Below are 19,165 nucleotides of genomic sequence, written 5' to 3' on the forward strand. Positions count from 1 at the left end.
TGAGACGTAGGTTGCTTTGGGAGGGCAGGTCCTTCTCAAACCCAGCCGTTCTCACTGGCACTATCCTGTCACTTCAACTTCATATTGTTTCAGACAACGGAACAATGCTCTTCTCCAGACTGAGGGACTGACCACCTCAAAACTTTAAGGGTGATGGACTGATTACATCGTCTTCAAGTATCTTCTGCTTCTATCAACTTTTCTGTGCTCGACTGAAGAAGCCTACTGTGTAGGCGAAACGTTTCGAAATAAAGATACCTAACTGTTGCATATGTGTCTTACCTAACAATCTGTCGGTATTTTATACCATTTTAATGTTCATTCTGTCGGACATTGCAACACAAGGGTATCTTGGTACAGACCATCAACTACGACCTCTACTAGTGAGAACGGCTGGGTTTGAGAAGGACCTGCCCTCCCAAAGCAACCTACGTCTCACCTCCTGGCACTATATAAAGGCTCCATCCTGTCACTTCAACTTCATATTGTTTCAGACAACGGAACAATGCTCTTCTCCAGACTGAGGGACTGACCACCTCAAAACTTTAAGGGTGATGGACTGATTACATCGTCTTCAAGTATCTTCTGCTTCTCTCAACTTTTCTGTACTCGACTGAAGAAGCCTACTGTGTAGGCGAAACGTTTCGAAATAAAGATACCTAACTGTTGCATATGTGTCTTACCTAACAATCTGTCGGTATTTTATACCATTTTAATGTTCATTCTGTCGGACATTGCAACACAAGGGTATCTTGGTACAGACCATCAACTACGACCTCTACTAGTGAGAACGGCTGGGTTTGAGAAGGACCTGCCCTCCCAAAGCATCCTACGTCTCACCTCCTGGCACTATATAAAGGCTCCATCCTGTCACTTCAACTTCATATTGTTTCAGACAACGGAACAATGCTCTTCTCCAGACTGAGGGACTGACCACCTCAAAACTTTAAGGATGATGGACTGATTACATCGTCTTCAAGTATCTTCTGCTTCTATCAACTTTTCTGTACTCGACTGAAGAAGCCTACTGTGTAGGCGAAACGTTTCGAAATAAAGATACCTAACTGTTGCATATGTGTCTTACCTAACATTCTCATATGCTGCATAAGTGTCTCAATCTTCAGATCTACCTGTGGTGGAACATAGGAATGGAAGAACACTGCAGAAGGTCTGCTCACAACTTATCCAATCTCCCTTCCAAGCTACCCAAGATTTTAAACTCTATAACCCCACTCGGTAGATCATCAGATGCAGCATTCTCCACCTGACCTCAACATTCTGTACCTGACTATAAATACTCGCGTACCTTCCACCCCAGGTAGGTCTCTTTGTGACTTGAAAAAGCCCACCGTGTGGGCGAAACGTTGTCAAAAAAGGATCACATTAAACTGCATATGTGTTTGCATTTCCACAGGGTACCCAGGAGTAGAGAGTTTGGGAGAGAAAAAAATCCGTTTAGCACGTGAGAAGGCAGAGTCGATGAAATGGGAAGGGTAGCCAAGACGGGAAAATGAATTAAGAAGAGTGCAAATTTCTGATTCAAGGAACTGAGAATCACAAATGGGCAGAGCACGGAGAAAGAGGGAGATATGAACACTTTTCTTAACAGAGGAAGCATGATAAGAAAAGTAGTGAGTGTACATGTCACTTCCGGAAACGTCGTCGATAGCTCCTCTCTCCTATATATATATATATATATATATATATATATATATATATATATATATATATATATATGGCAACACTGCACTAGCCAAGGACTCGAACCCATGCTGCCCTGACTGCACGTCCCTGGCTAGTGCTGTGATGAAGAATTGAGACACTTATGCAACACATGGGAATGAACATCAAAATGGTATACAATACCGACAGGTTGTTAGGTAAGACACATATGCAACAGTTAGACAACTTTATTCCGAAACGTTTCGCCTACACAGTAGGCGAAACGTTTCGGAATAAAGTTGTCTAACTGTTGCATATGTGTCTTACCTAACAACCTGTCGGTATTGTATACCATTTTGATGTTCATCTTGTCAGACACTGCAACACGTGGCATCTTGGTACAGAAAACTCCTTGGACAAGCTTTTCAAGTGAGAAGGGTTGGATCTGAGAGGGACATGACCTCTCAGTGGCCTCTCACTACTACTACTACTACTACTACTACTACCCTGCACCTCTCCTTCCGACAGTATTTAAGTCTCCGCACTGTCGCTTGATCTTCAGATAGTTCCTGACTATGGAACTGAACTTCTCCAGGCCGAGGGACTGACAACCTCAAATTCTACGACTTTAAGGGTGATGGACTGATTACATCGTCTTCACATCTCTACTGTTCCTGCCTACTTTCTGTATTCGACTGAAGAAGCCTACTGTGTAGGCGAAACGTTTCGGAATAAAGTTGTCTAACTGTTGCATATGTGTCTTACCTAACAACATATGGGAATCTTTATTGAAGAAACGTTTCGCCACACAGTGGCTTCATCAGTCCAATATAAAGTTGAAATGTGTAAGGAGAGGAGGAGTTTGAGGTAATCAGTCCCTCAACCTGGAATCGATGTGTTCAGTCCCCTACTTTTGTAGGAACTGTAGCATAGGGCCAGAGAAGTTTTCAAAACCATTCATCACATCTGTCAGACACTGCAGCATAATGGGATCTTGGTACAAAGACTTCAACGCTTGTCCAACCTTTGGACGACGACCTACTTACACTAGTGGCAGGTCCCACTGTGACCCCGCCTCCTCCTGCTTCAACTCATCTCACCGCAGTATATAAGCCACCTCTCTGGCCCTATGCTGTACTTCCTACAAGAGTAATGGACTGAACACATCGATTCCAGGTTGAGGGACTGATTTCCTCGAACTCCTCCTCTTCTTACCCATTTCTACTTTGTATTGGACTGATGAAACCACTGTGTGGCAAAACGTTTCTTCAATAAAGATTACCATGTGTTGCATAAGTGTCTCAATGATAGCGAGGTATTATATGCCACGTACGCACCTCACGCATTATGTAAAGTTAGAGTAGCATCCAAACTCACACAGATATCGCAAACTTCATCTTATTCCTGCAGCAAATAAATGAACTTTTTTGATATCAAGTCATTATAACAACAACAACAACAACAACAACAACAACAACAACAACTACAACTACAACTACTACTACTACTACTACAACAACTACTACTACTACTACTACAACAACTACTACTACTACTACTACAACAACTACTACTACTACTACTACAACAACTACTACTACTACTACTACTACAACAACTACTACTACTACTACAACAACTACTACTACTACAACAACTACTACTACTACAACAACTACTACTACTACAACAACTACTACTACTACTACAACAACTACTACTACTACTACAACAACTACTACTACTACTACAACAACTACTACTACTACTACAACAACTACTACTACTACAACAACTACTACTACTACTACAACAACTACTACTACTACTACTACAACAACTACTACTACTACTACAACAACTACTACTACTACTACAACTACTACTACTACAACAACTACTACTACTACTACAACAACTACTACTACTACTACAACAACTACTACTACAACAACTACTACTACTACTACAACAACTACTACAACAACTACAACTACAACTACAACTGCTACTACTACTACTAATGCTACTACTACTGTTGATAATATTAATAATAATAATAACAATAATAATAATACATAAAATGTATATTGTATATTTGTGGGCTTCAGTCTGCACCCTGCAGTAGGTCACAATTTTCGATATTATTACACTATGATACCCAGATTTCCAAATGAAGGTCACATTGTTCCCAAATCGATAGTTGAGAGGGGTCACTGTAGGCAGGTAGTTAGGTGAGGGAGCTACAATCCATAGATTGGCAGGTGAAGGGGTATGTGCCAGTGATACAAAGATTTCCAGATTTGGGAAATTTCGGACCCAAATAGCAAGGTGAGAAACACTGGTTTCCAGATGGTCAGGAGGTCTAACTGATGACTAGATATTAGTGTGAATGAATTAGACACATGTGAAACAATTTTTTTTTATAGATGAATCTACCGCCAGCATAGCCGTGACGAACTCTAGCTCTCGTCTCCTCAAAGCCATAATCATGACTGACGGCCAAGCTGGCGAGAGATTCATCTGTAAAAACTTGCATTTGTGGTGACAATGGGACCCATCCTAACCTGTCTAATTCATCAACTTCTCGATATTGAATTAAAATGTATAGGAGTATCCTGCGTATCATACTATCGTTATTTTTTCCCTGTTGTTTGAATGATGACGTGAAAATATGAATATAATCTTCCTGGGAAAGGGTTGGAGCCCAAAAAATTTCATCAGGTCTTCCAAATGAAAAACATAATATAATCGCATCTTCAAGACAAGCTCCTTAACATCTTTCCCTCATCCTCAAGTCAACTTGACACCTCTAAGTACTTCCCATTCAAAATATTTTTGAACTTTCCCTGTGAAAAGAACTGTTAAACACAAGGTAAAAAAATCTGTATATTGCAGCGTCAAAGGCTCCTCTACAGAGGCGAGATCTATGATTTAGACTCAGATACATAAATCTCTTGTACATGGTCTTAAATTTTCAGTCCATGTGGTATTTCACTAATCGTTTATTAGTGTATATACAATGTTAGTCAACTAGTGTAGGTATTAAAGTATTTTTATATATCTGTTTATGGGTGAAATGAAGCTCTACGCAGCTTTTGTAGTCGATAGTCTTTTATACTTAAGCTAAATTAACTACGGTTATTACTGAGAATTTTTCCAATTAGGCTCGAGTACAGGAGGAGCTGGACGGTATATTTGACAGCGCTGACAGTCCCGTCACCTGGGAAGACCTTCATCAGTTGAAGTACACGGAGATGTGTATCAAGGAGGCGCTGAGGATATTCCCACCTGCCCCGTTTATCTCCAGAAAACTTAAAGAGGATGTTGTCATAGGTAAGCAAAAGACATTATCCAACATTGCTGAAGTAATTCTAATTCGCTTGTCACAGAGATTTTTCCTGGCACTGGCCATTGATAACGTATAGCCTATACGATGATTAAGCAGCTGCTACCATATCGGAGCTACTTACCTACGAATAAGCAAAAATGACTTTCATGTTCATATTTCTAACACTACATTTCCCTCTTTTATTCACCTGTGAAATTTGTATTTTGGTTGTCCCTGACCTAATCACCTCTAGCTATCAGAACCATCACAGACTCATATTTTAGGTTATACACTGTGCTCTAATTCTAATCTTTAAACCTACTAGATGGTAATGCAGTTCCTACAACTTTTCACTTGTATTTACACTAAAAGTGCTGACAAACACTTATTAATAAGCATTTTTTTCCGCAATGCTCCTGTAATTTTCTTCTCAATGCATTTATTTTCTTCCTCTGTAATTTTTCCTTTTAGTCTGACCTCCAGTTTTATATGTCTTATACTTGCAAATATTCTCATTACTTCTTTGTTTTCTGCGTTCACTTTTAAAATTCTTTGTCTACCTACTGTTTGAAACTCTTGCAACTCTCTTTCATTCATTTATTGTGATTTACATATATTCAGTATCTGAATACTCTGTATTTCTTACTAACTTTTCCTTTTTTCCACCCCTTCATTACCTGCATTTGTCTTTATTTACATCTCATTACTTTTAGGTGGAACCACATCCCCAAAATTTTTTTTTACTTTTTCTTTGTTTACTTTTTTATTTTTCCTCAATCTCCGAAAAGCTCGGTTTCATCTACAAAAAAAAAAATCTAAAATTAATCTCAGTATTTGAATATAATACTTGTATGTAACACTCAGACATTCACTTCTCTTTTAACAACTTATGTATATGAAACAACTGAACCAGAACCAGTGTCACACTTTCCTCGTAAATACTCTTTATAGTTGCAGTAAATTACCACTGGTTCGTAGAGGATGTGATGTTGGTAAACATACCTCATCATACCCTGTCTGTTTTCAAGCTCCATAACAGCATCAAAGAACACTTTTTTGTATTTTAAAAATTGTTCACTTATTATTATTATTATTTTTATTATTATAATTCTTCTTCTTCTTTCAACGTACCAGCCGTATCCCACTGAGGTGGGGTGGCCCAAAAGAAAAAACTGAAGTTTCTCCTTTTAAATTTAGTAATATATACAGGAGAAGAGGTTACTAGCCCCTTGCTCCCGGCATTTTAGTCGCCTCTTACAACACGCATGGCTTACGGAGGAAGAATTCTGTTCCACTTCCCCATGGAGATAAGAGGAAATAAACAAGAATAAGAACTAGAAAGAAAATAGAAGAAAACCCAGAGGGGTGTGTATATATGTGCTTGTACATGTATGTGTAGTGTGACCTAAGTGTAAGTAGAAGTAGCAAGACGTACCTGAAATCTTGCATGTTCATGAGACAGAAAAAAGGACACCAGCAATCCTACCATCATGTAAAACAATTACAGGCTTTCGTTTTACACTCACTTGGCAGGACGGTAGTACCTCCCTGGGCGGTTGCTGTCTACCAACCTACTACCTATAATTATTATAATTATTATCAAAATTAAGTACTAAACCAGCAGGGTCATGCAGCACTGCTGGGTAGACGTTGTAAAGTCGGTGAAGACTACTAAAGGGATTATAATCAAAGGTTGTGTAATAAATCTGTTGCTGTCATATAAACAAAGAGGAAGTCTCTGTCAAAGGTGGAAGATAAAGTAATGGTGTTAGAGCGGTGACGATGTCGAAGGTAAATTCTGCATGCTTGCTGATAGACTGGACAGTTCAACAGAATAAGGCAAACTGAAATTGGAGCCTGACAATTTACACAGAGAGGAAATGGGCTACTCTCCACGAGATACCCATGAGTGAGACGTGTGTGCCCGATGTGAAGACGGGTAAGCGTTGTCTCCCAACGATGACATCGATGATAAGAGGAAGACCAGGATCCTAAACTCAGCAACTCGGCTTGATAGAGTGTAATTGGTTATGAATCAGTTCATACCACCGTTGAGGCTAACTGTTGCGAAGGTGACTAGAGATTACACCAAAATAATCTGAGAATGGAATAACTCTGTATGAAAATGGAAGGTTGTGTACCATTGATCGCACAGCAGAATCTGCTTGCTCGTTGCTAGAAATGTGGCACATCCAAAGTACAGATAATCACTATGAAAACTGCATACAGTTCAGGTTTGAAAATGCTTAGTCTAATAAATAACCTAGTACAACACTGTCTGGGAACACTGCTAATGTAAACCCAAAACTGTCAGAGGTTTTAGAACCAACAGTGTAAACTGCAATGGCCCGAGAATGAGAACGGAAGTGGTTAAGAGAAAGGGAGCGAGAAGCCACTGTAGGTATTTGATCTTTCACGCACAGAGTTGGAAAAGAACAGACACAAACTGTCGAAACTTCGCAAGGAAAAAGAGAAAAGATCCTAGATGTACATATAAAGAGAAGCCAAAAGCAAGTGATGATGAGAAAAGGGACAGATTAAATAGGGGCGGCGAAGTAATAATGGACCTCTAGTAATGTCCATTACTATCCTGTATGTAGAAGGATCATGAATATTATGACAGTGAACAAAATGGGAATGATGGTGATTATTCTAGGATGGAACATATAGGCTCTCAACAGGGGAGGAGTGAAAAGCATCTAGACATAAACATAATCATAGAAGATGAATGGTCTCAAGTTTATCTAGTTTCGATAAAATTAGAGCTGAATGCAGTAGAAGGAGAATTCGACAATCTGCCTGCCGCTGAAGATGAGCTAGGATTTTAAGGAGGTTCAGCCAGCTATGGCAATTTCCTTTTAGGGTGATAATGTGAGGTTTCCATGAGAACCAGAGGAGATCAGTGGCCACAAGTGTTTGACTTGGTTCTTGCCAGTGTGGCCTGGTCGCTAAAGCTCTCGCTCGTCTGTGTTCGATTCCCAGTGCAGGTACAAACATTGGGCATGCTTCTTTGCACCAGTTAAAGGGTACCTGGAAGTAAGTCAACTGGTGTGGGTAGGATCCTGGGACAAGGTCCCAGGATCCTACCTTTATACCATGTACATGTACATGTACATGTACTTTATACCATGTACATGTACTTATAGTAAATGAAGATATTATTATATTATTAGTATTCTTATTATTAATCTTGTGGCTAATGATGAACTTAGGGAAAGCAATCACAATTCATTTAGTTTCAATATATCATAGAATTACCGAAATAACTGTAATCAAGACTCTGTGCGAGACTTCCACTTGGACAATGTCATGGGGCTGAGAAATTACCAGGGTAGGCTGAATTGGAATGACCTGAGTATGGGTCAAGTAAGTGGTGATGGTTGCTAATATGTCGTTTTTCAGAGCATAGTTCTAGCTGCCCAGAAAACTTATGCTCAAAGTACGGAAATTAGATCTAACAAAAATTATTGAAGATGGATAAGCATTGGTCAAAAGAGAGGCATATATAGGCGTATGAAAAGAGGCGATAGGCAGTTAAGAGAAATAAAAAAGGGAATAATAAAAGCAAAACGGGATTATGAGGCTAAAGTCGCAAGGGATTGGAAGACTAACCCTATAGAGTTTTTTTTCGCATATACAGAAATAAGATTAGGGACAAGTTAGGCCCACTTAAAAGTAACTCAGATCAGATCACTATCAGCGATAAGGAAATGTGTGAATTTTTAACTCTTACTTCCTCTCAGTTTTTACTCAGAAAAATACTAAAAAAATTCTAGAAATAATAAATTATTTAGAACAGGATGATAATAAACAATGCAAGATTAGGGTAACTAGTGACATGGTCCATAGACAAATATATAAATAAAAACCTAGCAAATTCACAGGCCCTGATGAACTGTTTGCAAGGTTTTAAAGAAATGTAAAGAGGAACTTAGCAAACCTCTGTCTAATTTTTTCAAAATATAACTACAAACTGGCATAGTGCCAGACAAGTGGAAAATGGCAGATGTCATGCGTATTTACAAAGCAGGAGACAGGTCCTTAGCTTCGAACTATAGACCAATAAGCCTTACATACATAGTGGGAAAATTTATGGAATTAATTACCGAGGCCATCATGAAAGGTATAAAATGATTATTAAATCTCAACTCGGTTTTACCAAGGGGAGACCCTGCCTTACGAATTTATCAAAAATTTTCTTTAAGGTATTTGAGGAGGTAGAGCATGGTGCTGAATATGATATTGTATATATGGACTTCCACATCAGAGGCTACTGAGGAAAATTAAGGCACATGGAATAGGAGGAGAATTTTTTTTTCCTAGGTAAAGGCACGGTTGACAAATAGGCAGCAGAGAGTTTGCATGAATGGGGAGAAATCAGAATGGGGGCACGTCTCAAGCGGTGTTCCACAGGGGTCAGTGTTGGGCCCTTCGTTGTTCACAATTTACATAAACAACATAGATGAGGAAATAAATAGTGACATAAGCAAATTTGCTGATGACACCAAAATAGGTCGCCCAATTCATTCTAATGAGGATATTAGAGGACTCCAGAAAGAATTGAATAGACTGAAGCAATGGTCGTAGAAGTGGCAGATGCATTTTAATATAGATAAATGCAAAGTTCTGAATCTTGAACAGGAAAATAACCTTGCCACATATAAACTAAATAATGTAGATCTTAATATTACTGATTGTGAAAAGGTTTAGGAATTCTGTTTAGCAGTAATCTGTCACCAAGACGACAGTGCATAAGTGTTCGCAATAAAGTGAACGAAATCCTTGGCTTTATATCAAGAAGCACAAATAATACAAGTCCTCGTGTTGTTCTTCAACTCTATATATTTTTGGTTAGGCCTCGTTTAAATTATGCTGCTCAGTTCTGGTCACAGTATTACAGAATGGATATAAATGGACTGGAAAACATACAAAGGAGGATGACAAAGTTGATTCCATGTATCAGAAATCTCCAATATGAGGGCCCTGAATCTGCATTCTCTAGAAAGGCGAAGAATTAGGGGGGATATAACTGAGGTGTTTTAATGAACAACAGGAATAAATAAAGGGAATGTAAATAGCGTGCTACAGATATCTAGCCAAGACAGGACTAGCAGAAATGGTTTCAAACTGGAAACATCAGATTCAGGAGGGATATAGGAAAGCACTGGTTTGGTAATATGGTTGTGGATGTGTGGAACTCACGAGTACCGTCATAGAAGCTAAAAATAGGTTAGATAAACACATGAGTGGGTGTGGGTGGGTGTGAGTTGGATCTTACTAGCATGTACTAGTAGGTTTGATGTGCTTCATCCTTAAGTGGATGTGACCCGGATCTGACTAGGTTGGGTAAGTGGCATAAGCTGGAAGGCGACTTGGACCTGCCTTGAATGGGCCAGTAGGCCTGCTGCAGTGTTTCTCCATTCTTATGTTCTTATGAAGCCTTAAAGGTATAATGGAGTATCAAAGACAACAGAACGTCTGATGAAAGTAATTTGGCGCATTTTAGCACCAGAAAATTTAAACCCCAATCGTAGTGACCTAAAGGGAAATACTGTTGACAGCATTCTTGAGTGAGGCTGCTACTAGGTGACAGTCACTGCCTGTACAGGCTATAAAAATCATCGACATAATTCGATTGCTAGATATTAGATGTAAGAAGAGAGACCAGGTCATTTATAGCAAGTAGAAAAAGAGTAGTGTTGAGGACACGTCTCTGCGGTACACTTTTAGCTCGGACAAAATCCGAGGAAAGCAAATTATTATCCCGAAAACTAAAAGGTCTTTCAGGTAATAAGTATTTAAGGAAAAAGTGGCAGATTGCCCCGGTGGCCTGAGGAATGTGGCAAGATGTTATATCTCCAAGTAGTGTCATATGCCTTTTTAAGATAAAAAAGAAAGACTGCCAAAATGAGTAGTTACTAGCAAAGGCATTACGAACATAGGTATCTAAGCAGAGTAAAGGGTCAATAGTGGAGCAGCCCTTACGTAAACCAGATTGACTAGTGGAGAGGCTATTGTATGTCTCTAAATACCACACCAAACGTCTGTTTACTAGACGGCCCATCAACTTGTAAACTGAACTGGTAAGAGCAATATTTTTTCTTACAGAATTAAACAGTATATTTTTGTGTAGGTAATAAAAAAAAAAATTCTGATCAGTAATTACCGAGATACAGTGCCGAGAAGTTGACCCAAAATGGCCAGGTGGCGGCAACATCGACGATTTCCACACACGCGCATTACTTTATTTTACATTTTTTATAGTTTTTCCTTTTTTTTCTAATTTTTTCTTTTCCTACTAACATTTGGGGCTTGAGAGACCAATGCTGTATATAATGTATTTATATAAACTCACGGTATTGAACACAATAACCGCACTAAAGTTATTATCACATTATTGTTTACCACTTTTCTTATTACAATAAACATGCACAAATCTTGTATAATGCTAATGTTCTATCATATATTTACATATTTACAATCACTGGACATGGTTTTAGAACTGTTGGAGCTTGTGGCACTCCTTGAAACAAGGCACCATGCACAGAGGTACCTTACATCCCTCGCACATAAACCGAGTGTCTTTGCGTCTTTGTTGCCGTCGTTTTGTTTCTACACAATGTATCTCTTCTGAGCAAATATCTTCTTAGTTGCAGGAAGCTGTATTATGAAATGATCGCCTTCCCTCCTCAAACGCTTGGGTATAACCTGTGGAGTTCGAGGACCTTGTTGTATAGCAGGTGTTGTTACCTGGTTCTTCATTATGAGTTGTCTGACAACAGACAAACAAAATTCACCATACGGTGGTCTGTTGCCAGTCTTCACTTGTATAACCAGTTTGTTTGGTGTAGCTGGTAGAGGGGAGTAAATGATACGTCTTTGGAGGCTTCTTACTTTATTGTTAAGTCGTGGTGGGTACACAGGCTTGTGTGTTGTGCCCACGGACCGGGAGGGGCCATGCCCACGAGGGAGAGAGAGTAGGCCTTCTTGACTGAGTGAAGGGTGTCGCCAGAGTGAGAGCATGGCAAGGGCAGGCAGGCTGGCATGCCCACCGAGAGGCCTGGCTACAGATGGCAATACTTGAGTGGTGCGAAATATGAACTAAGCTGGCAGACAGCATGGGCTGTCTGTGCAGACAGTACAGGCTGTCTACATACACTCGGCCACCTACAACGCGTCGTCCCGACGCGACAATACTTGTGGTAAAAAAAACTCGGTCTCTCTCTCATAGGCACAGGGCACAGAACACAAAATAAAAACATATATATACATATGGACATGGAAAAAAAACGTCCTACTGTGAGGGAAGAAAAAACATGTGGGGTGTGCTAAACATCGTGGTCATAGGCAGTGAGCGTCGATGGGCATCACTGCATGCCTTCCTGCGTCTGGACAGATACTGCAACACAGGAGACATCGCTGTGGCTGAGCTGTGACGTAACAGGGTACGGTCTCCTCTGGAATGGTGAAGCAGTCATCTTAGGAGTTGCTGCAGGTTTTCACTCAACCTGGGGCACGACATGCTGGTGCCCTCGAGTGAGGCGTCGACAAAACTAGGCAACCGGGCAGGACTTCTGGCAAGCGACTCAGGAAGACACTTCTCGACTGGTACTGTCGCTGGGCTGTCACTGCCGGCGAGCATGGAGCGAGTTGTGGAGCGAGTCGTGGCAGAGACGACTGGGCGAAACATCTGGGAGTCATAACATCATACACCAGACTGCAGTGAGAGAGCTAGCAGTCAAAGTGACATCTTCTTTGTGCAGGCTGCTCACTGAAGCTTGTGACACGAGGCTGACACAGCGCCTGCGGACAGGGCTAACTGCAGCTTGACGAGTGTCATTCTCTCTGCAGTTGGAGTTACAGCAGAGGTTAGTCTAAGCATCCCCAGACTTGTTTCTCTACATATAACTGCACTCTGAAGGTCTGGAGGTGAAGTGAAACAAATCTCGATTGGAATCGTAGCAGGTACGATTCTGCAGAACATCTATGAGCGACGAACATAAAAGCTTTCTGTACAAGGGGGCTCATACGCTCAGGGGCTGACTGATACAGCTGTCAAATGCACTGGTCACATCGGGTGACTTAGCACAGTGGTGCTACTCAGGTCTGGCTCAGACCTCACTGGACACATGGAAACTACACACACCCACGGTACATGCAGTACACTAACATGTGAGAACACTGACTGAGAGAATTAATTAACACATGACAAATATCTTCTCTCAATCTTCTCGACAATACTGAAATAAATACTAGAAACACTCGATGTGACATCATGTGATGTCAGGTGTGACGTCGTGAGGTGACGTCAGCAGCACTGTGACGTCAGCAGACATCTCGAGATGACGTCGGGCAGACATCGTGACGTCATGAAGTCGGGCAGCGTTGTCGGTGACGTCGATGTGATGCGGGCAGCAGACCACAGCATGAGGCCTGGGGCATCTGGTAACTCACGTGGCTGGTAGATTCACGTGACATCGCCCACACCCAACGTGGCGTTGGGATCCACGTGGTGTTGTTATCTACATGGCATGCTGATCCACGTGGCTTCGAGTGACCTCGGGCACTCGGATACACAGCTCTGGTGACGAATCACACGAAAAACAGCAGAAAACACAGCAGAGAGAGTGAGTAGTGGTGAGTGTATGGTAGTGTGGTGGCAAGGAGCGTGGGTGAGTGTATGGCGAGGGAGGCATCTGGCCACTTCCTCCTCTCCCACCCACAAACACAGGGAAACACACTGGATGCAGAAATCACCACAAAACTCACCTCTGGCTTGCTGAAACAGCTGTGCTGAGCTGAACAACAACAGCAATATACAAGTGACGCTGAACACGTGACTTCAGAAACAGGGTGGGGTCACTGGGACGCCACTTACAATTCTCGAAGAAATTCGGTAAATTTCGGCTGGATCCTGCTTGTACCTGTGTCTGGATGCTCAAACATGCAGACACGACATCAGGATAACTCGTTGAGAGATGGATGCTTCTTGCATGGGGTGATGAAGTGAAGATGACTTCATTCCTTCCTTCCTCTCTCGGGGCAAACACAACTGCTGCGACCACCACTTCCCACCATACATAACCAGTTTGTTTGGTGTAGCTGGTAGCGGGGAGTAAATGATACGTCTTCTGGGGAGAAATTTTCTCCAGGAGGGGGGTATCAGCCCCCTTCAGCCCTTTCAGCCCCTTCAGCCCCTTTCAGCCCTGAGGGGCCAAGCCCTCTCAGAAGGGGCGAGCATCTTGTTTACTGCTAGAGTGAGTAATTGATCACAGATGCTATGCTACGTAGTCAAATGACCTCTGCTCCTTACAGCGGTGTTGCAAAGTGTATTTTTATAAGAGACAGTACATTCTTACTTTAGCAGGACAATTAAGGAAAATCCTGCTCCCACTTTATTACCATAGTAAAGATAGTGTACATTGTTGTCTATGCTTAAAACAGCAAGAAACAAACATTCTGCTTTGCTTCATCGAGGAGGTGACAAGGATGCAAGGTACTAGGTCAGCGTTTTTTTTGTGTACCAGGGCAGTGACGGCAAGGGGCGCTGTGGCGTCTTTAGACTATCTTTGACTCTAGGGAGAGTGACACTGACGCCAGGATAACTAGCAAAGAACACTGATCTGTGCGTTAGTGTGAACAAAGTGTCTCAAACACAATAAACATAAGAGAAGTGTGATCAGCTTCTCTTGTGATACATTGTGAACAATAAAGACAAATCTTGTGGAACATAGTGTACCAGTGTGCGTTTCCTAGACAATGGAAGACATGGACATCCAAGGACACTTCAGCTTCTATCAAGTCACCGATACCTGTCGAAGGTGTTGAGAACACCATAGCTCACGTTACAAAGAGCAAGGTATGTTACGAATTTCTTGTAGATCAGGGGATTGCGCAATTCTTGAGTCACAAGGAGTTTGTAATCAACCTATAATCGGCAGTAAGGTGTGGACTTTTGAGTCCAAACAAGTAAGTATTCGTCAGCCATCATCGAATGAAATATGCTGACATAACACCCCCTAGGGGTAATTTATACTTACAAATTGTATCTCTTGACAGCCCACTGTTGTGATGGTTTCGACAGCTTCTAGACCTCGTCTGCAGGGGCGGCTGTGTAGACGATTTGCTGTCATTTATCAGCTAAGTGTTCATTATATGTATTTATAATGAACACAGCAGGTAAGGCCAAAAATTCTCAACAGAGCTATGGTCGTGCTCGAACCGGATAAAGACCACACTGTGGTCCAAATATGTTGTACTACAGTGTACAAATAACCTATGAGCCAAGGTCCTTCGAGAAAAAAGCTGTAAAACTAGTGTTTTACAATATAAATCAGTATAAATGAGTCCCTCCAGACTCAATCACAGAGAATGGGCAGCCAAAAGAAAACGGGCGCTCACCCAGCGTTCACCCAAAGGAAAACGGGCGCTCACCCAGCGGACACCCAAAGAAAACGGGAGCTGGGTGACTCACCCACACCCTGCATCAACTGCTCCAATCTCGAGAAATTGCTGACTTAAGACAACACCCAAGTTGTTTGTCTGAGTGTATATACACATAGTGTTTATAATGTTTATAGACAGAAATTAAGAGACAAGATTGTGTTAAAGTTTGTTTCTTATAGATCTACCTGTTATATTAAAAGAACTTATATATAAAGTGTAAGCTTTCAAATATATATTAACAGTGAAATTTATATATGTGTAAGTAATATTCACGTGTGATTACAGTTATACAGTGACATTTATAGTGTATAATGAATGAAGTGTATAACATCGTTATTTACGATTAATCATCATGGTCAGGCTGACACAGCAAACTCTAAGCCGTAAACATCAGCCACATGTACTCTGTACCCTCATGGTCATTAACCCTGAGGTTAAGCTTAGTGGGTCAGTAGTGTCTGACTCGATTATTGCTGACTTAAGCATAACAAAAACTCAGCTGTTTATAGCAGTACAGTGTTTTTTAAACACTCTAAGTGTGGTGCTAGAATTTTCAGTATACCATTAAAATGGCTTGTTTGAAAACTCAGTTTCAGTCTTTACAGACTAAGATTACACAATTAGAAAATCTAATTTCAGTCTGTCTAGGATTAACTCAAGATACAAACATAGATTTTGATGATCTTGAGGTCAAGTTTGAATTATTTACACAACGTATGAAAATAATTAATTCAGACTATACACATTATGAAAATAAATTTCTTGAATCAGATCCATCTGAAGATGAAATTAAAAATGTTTTGGATACTTTTAGTGATCAACAATTAAGGTGGACAGGAGTACAGGCTATCTGCCGTAAAACTCTGTCACAGAGACCTACTGTAAGTAGTGGTCAAACGCCTGTTACACCTGTAACAACAACAAGTGTCCCATTACCTATTTTCCAAGGTCATAATTATGAAGAATTCATTAGTGGTTTTCAATCCATAGTAAATTCACGAACTGACATAGATGAGATTGCCAAGTTCAATTACCTTAAATGTCTTGTGAAGGGAGAACCCTATGAACTGATTAAGTCATTTCCGGTGGTCAAAGGCAATTATCAACTAGCCTTACGTGTCTTAGCAGACAATTACTTTGATGCTGACAAGGCTAGAGTTAGACATGCAGTCTTAATATCAAGTTTGAAGCCACCCAAACATTGTTATTCAGACTTACAGGCATTTAGAATTACATTAGACAATAGTCTCAGATCTCTAGATGCTAAATATGACCTAAGACAATGTGATTGGTTTATCAGTGGTATTGTACAGGATAAGCTGTCACCACAAACTATTGAACGATTAAATATTATGTTCAATAAACGCTATTTCACTTGTGAAGAAATTAGCAATGTTTTACAAACAATAGTTTCATGCATGCAAGCAACGAGACAAGATGAAAAATCCACAAATCCAGTGGATAATAAACCTTCAACTCAGTATAAAAAGAGTATACCTACTCCCACTAAACCACATAATGGGAAATCCCATATAGGCATTTATCAAGCTGTGAATACAACAGACAGTAAACAGACTGTCACACATAAACGTACTCCAAAATGTGTACTTTGTGATGGAACACATTGGGCACAGTATTGTAGTCAATACACATCAATAGAGGCACGTAAACAACGTGTTCATCAGCTGAAAAGATGCATCAAGTGTTTAGGTGAACACAAGGGAGGAAAATGCTCACTGAAGAAGTGTTTTAAATGCATTATGCCCAAATACTTTTGCTGAACAGCAGCAGACTTCCACAGAATCAGGAAGTCAACAAGCAACAGCATTAAATGTGAGAGATAAGTTTAAAGCAACTGCTCTCCCGATAGCTCGAGTTGAGTTATCTAATAAATTACACAAAACCAATGTGCTAACACTATTTGATCAAGGCTCACAAAGGTCCTTCATAAGAAGATCAGTGTTGCAGAAACTGAATAAACAACCCTATGCCAAAATACAGTTAGATATAGCTGGTTTTTTCCATAATTCTGGTAAACAGACATATGACATAGCCAAAATCACTGTTGGTCTAGGAAACAGGAAAAAGACAGTAGAAGCTGTGGTAGTAGATGATTTGCCTAAGTCTGTGCAGATCCAGGGATTAAAAGAAACAGTTGCAGCACTGAAAGCAGCTAAGGTCAAGTTAGCCTGTCCTGACATACAGACGGACACAATTAGTCCAATTGATTTAATCATTGGAAGTGATTATTATCACTGTTTTGTGCAAAATATAGTAAGTAAACATGATGTTCACTTGCTGAAAACAGCAGGAGGCCACATGATATGTGGTCCTATTCCCTCTCAAAGTGGGAAAGAAGCTGATATTGATTCAGTGGAAAATGTACTAGTTACGAGAATAACCGCTGATCATGTACCACAGCAAAAATTATCATTACTGGAAGAAATGAATGAACCAGTTGATAAGTTGTGGGATTTAGATGCGATAGGTATTGGACACTGTCAAATATAAAGATGGACAGTATTGGGTTAGGTTACCATGGAAATTAAATCCACCACATCTACCTAGCAATTATCGCATGGCTTTCGGACAGATGAAAGCACAAATACATGAGCTCAGGAAGAATCCAGAGTTACTGACTGTCTATGATAATATCATACAAGAACAGTTGGACAATAAATTCATTGAGGAAATAGTCGAAGATAAGTTGAAGACAAACGCTCATTATCTCCCGCACCATGGAGTCAGAAAAGAATCTGAAACCACTCCACTACGTGTTGTATATAATTGCAGCGCACGTGCAAATAAAGATGTAGCAAGTCTTAATGACTGTCTGATGACCGGACCCTCACTAACTGAGAAGCTTGGAGACGTGCTTATGAAATTTCGCACAAACCCATATGCCTACACGGCTGATATTTCCAAAGCTTTCTTAAGAGTAGGACTACAAGAAATAGATAGAGATTATACTCGATTCTTGTGGCCTGAAAATCCACATGATCCTCAAAGTCCTGTGAAAACTTATCGTTTCAAATCAGTATTATTTGGTGCAACATCCTCTCCATTCTTACTAGAAGCTACTCTAAATACACATTTGAAGAAATCTGAAAGTCCCTTCAAAGAAGTCTTAAAGAAAAGTTTCTATGTGGACAATCTTCAAGGTGCTGTGAATAAAGAGGAGGATTTGAAATCCTTATACAGAGAAGCTAACAAGGAGATGAAAGAAGCAAATATGCCTCTAAGGATGTGGAATACAAATTCAAAGCAATTAAGGGAACTTATCAAAGAAGATTTCCCTGAAACTGAAATTCCTGATTGCAACAATATGCTGGGACTTAATTGGAACACACAGGAAGGTACTCTGAGTCTCAAAAGGATAAACAATAAATCATGCAGTACACTCACTAAACGTAGTTTACTGTCAGAGGTATCACAATGTTTTGATCCTCTAGGACTCGTCTCACCAATTACCATAAAAGGTAAAATGCTTATGCAAGATGCATGGAAACTCAAAATTGGATGGGATGAGAACTTGCCTCTAGAAATGAGTCAAGCATGGGATGAAATATCCAGGGAGTTTAAACAACTTCATCAAATTAAATTTCCCAGACAAATAGGTCAAGAGGGAAACAAGTACACATTACATGTGTTCTGTGATGCGTCAACTAGAGGTTATGGCGCTGTAGCTTACATGAGTAATGCTGAAGGAAGTACACTAATTACTTC

The 19,165-nt window shown here is 40.3% G+C and overlaps 1 protein-coding gene across 1 annotated transcript in view; it reads left to right on the plus strand.

The window, feature by feature from the left end:
- LOC128705522 (cytochrome P450 4C1-like) overlaps window positions 1–19,165 on the plus strand; it is a gene marked incomplete at its 5' end in the record, with an annotated part of 195,074 nt that overhangs the window by 79,697 nt on the left and 96,212 nt on the right. The window contains 1 exon segment of the mRNA XM_070096505.1: window positions 4,830–4,998. Coding sequence (XP_069952606.1) covers window positions 4,830–4,998 — 169 coding nt within the window.

Source organism: Cherax quadricarinatus, chromosome 53 (assembly GCF_038502225.1).
Source record: "Cherax quadricarinatus isolate ZL_2023a chromosome 53, ASM3850222v1, whole genome shotgun sequence".
Lineage (NCBI taxonomy): Eukaryota > Metazoa > Arthropoda > Malacostraca > Decapoda > Parastacidae > Cherax > Cherax quadricarinatus.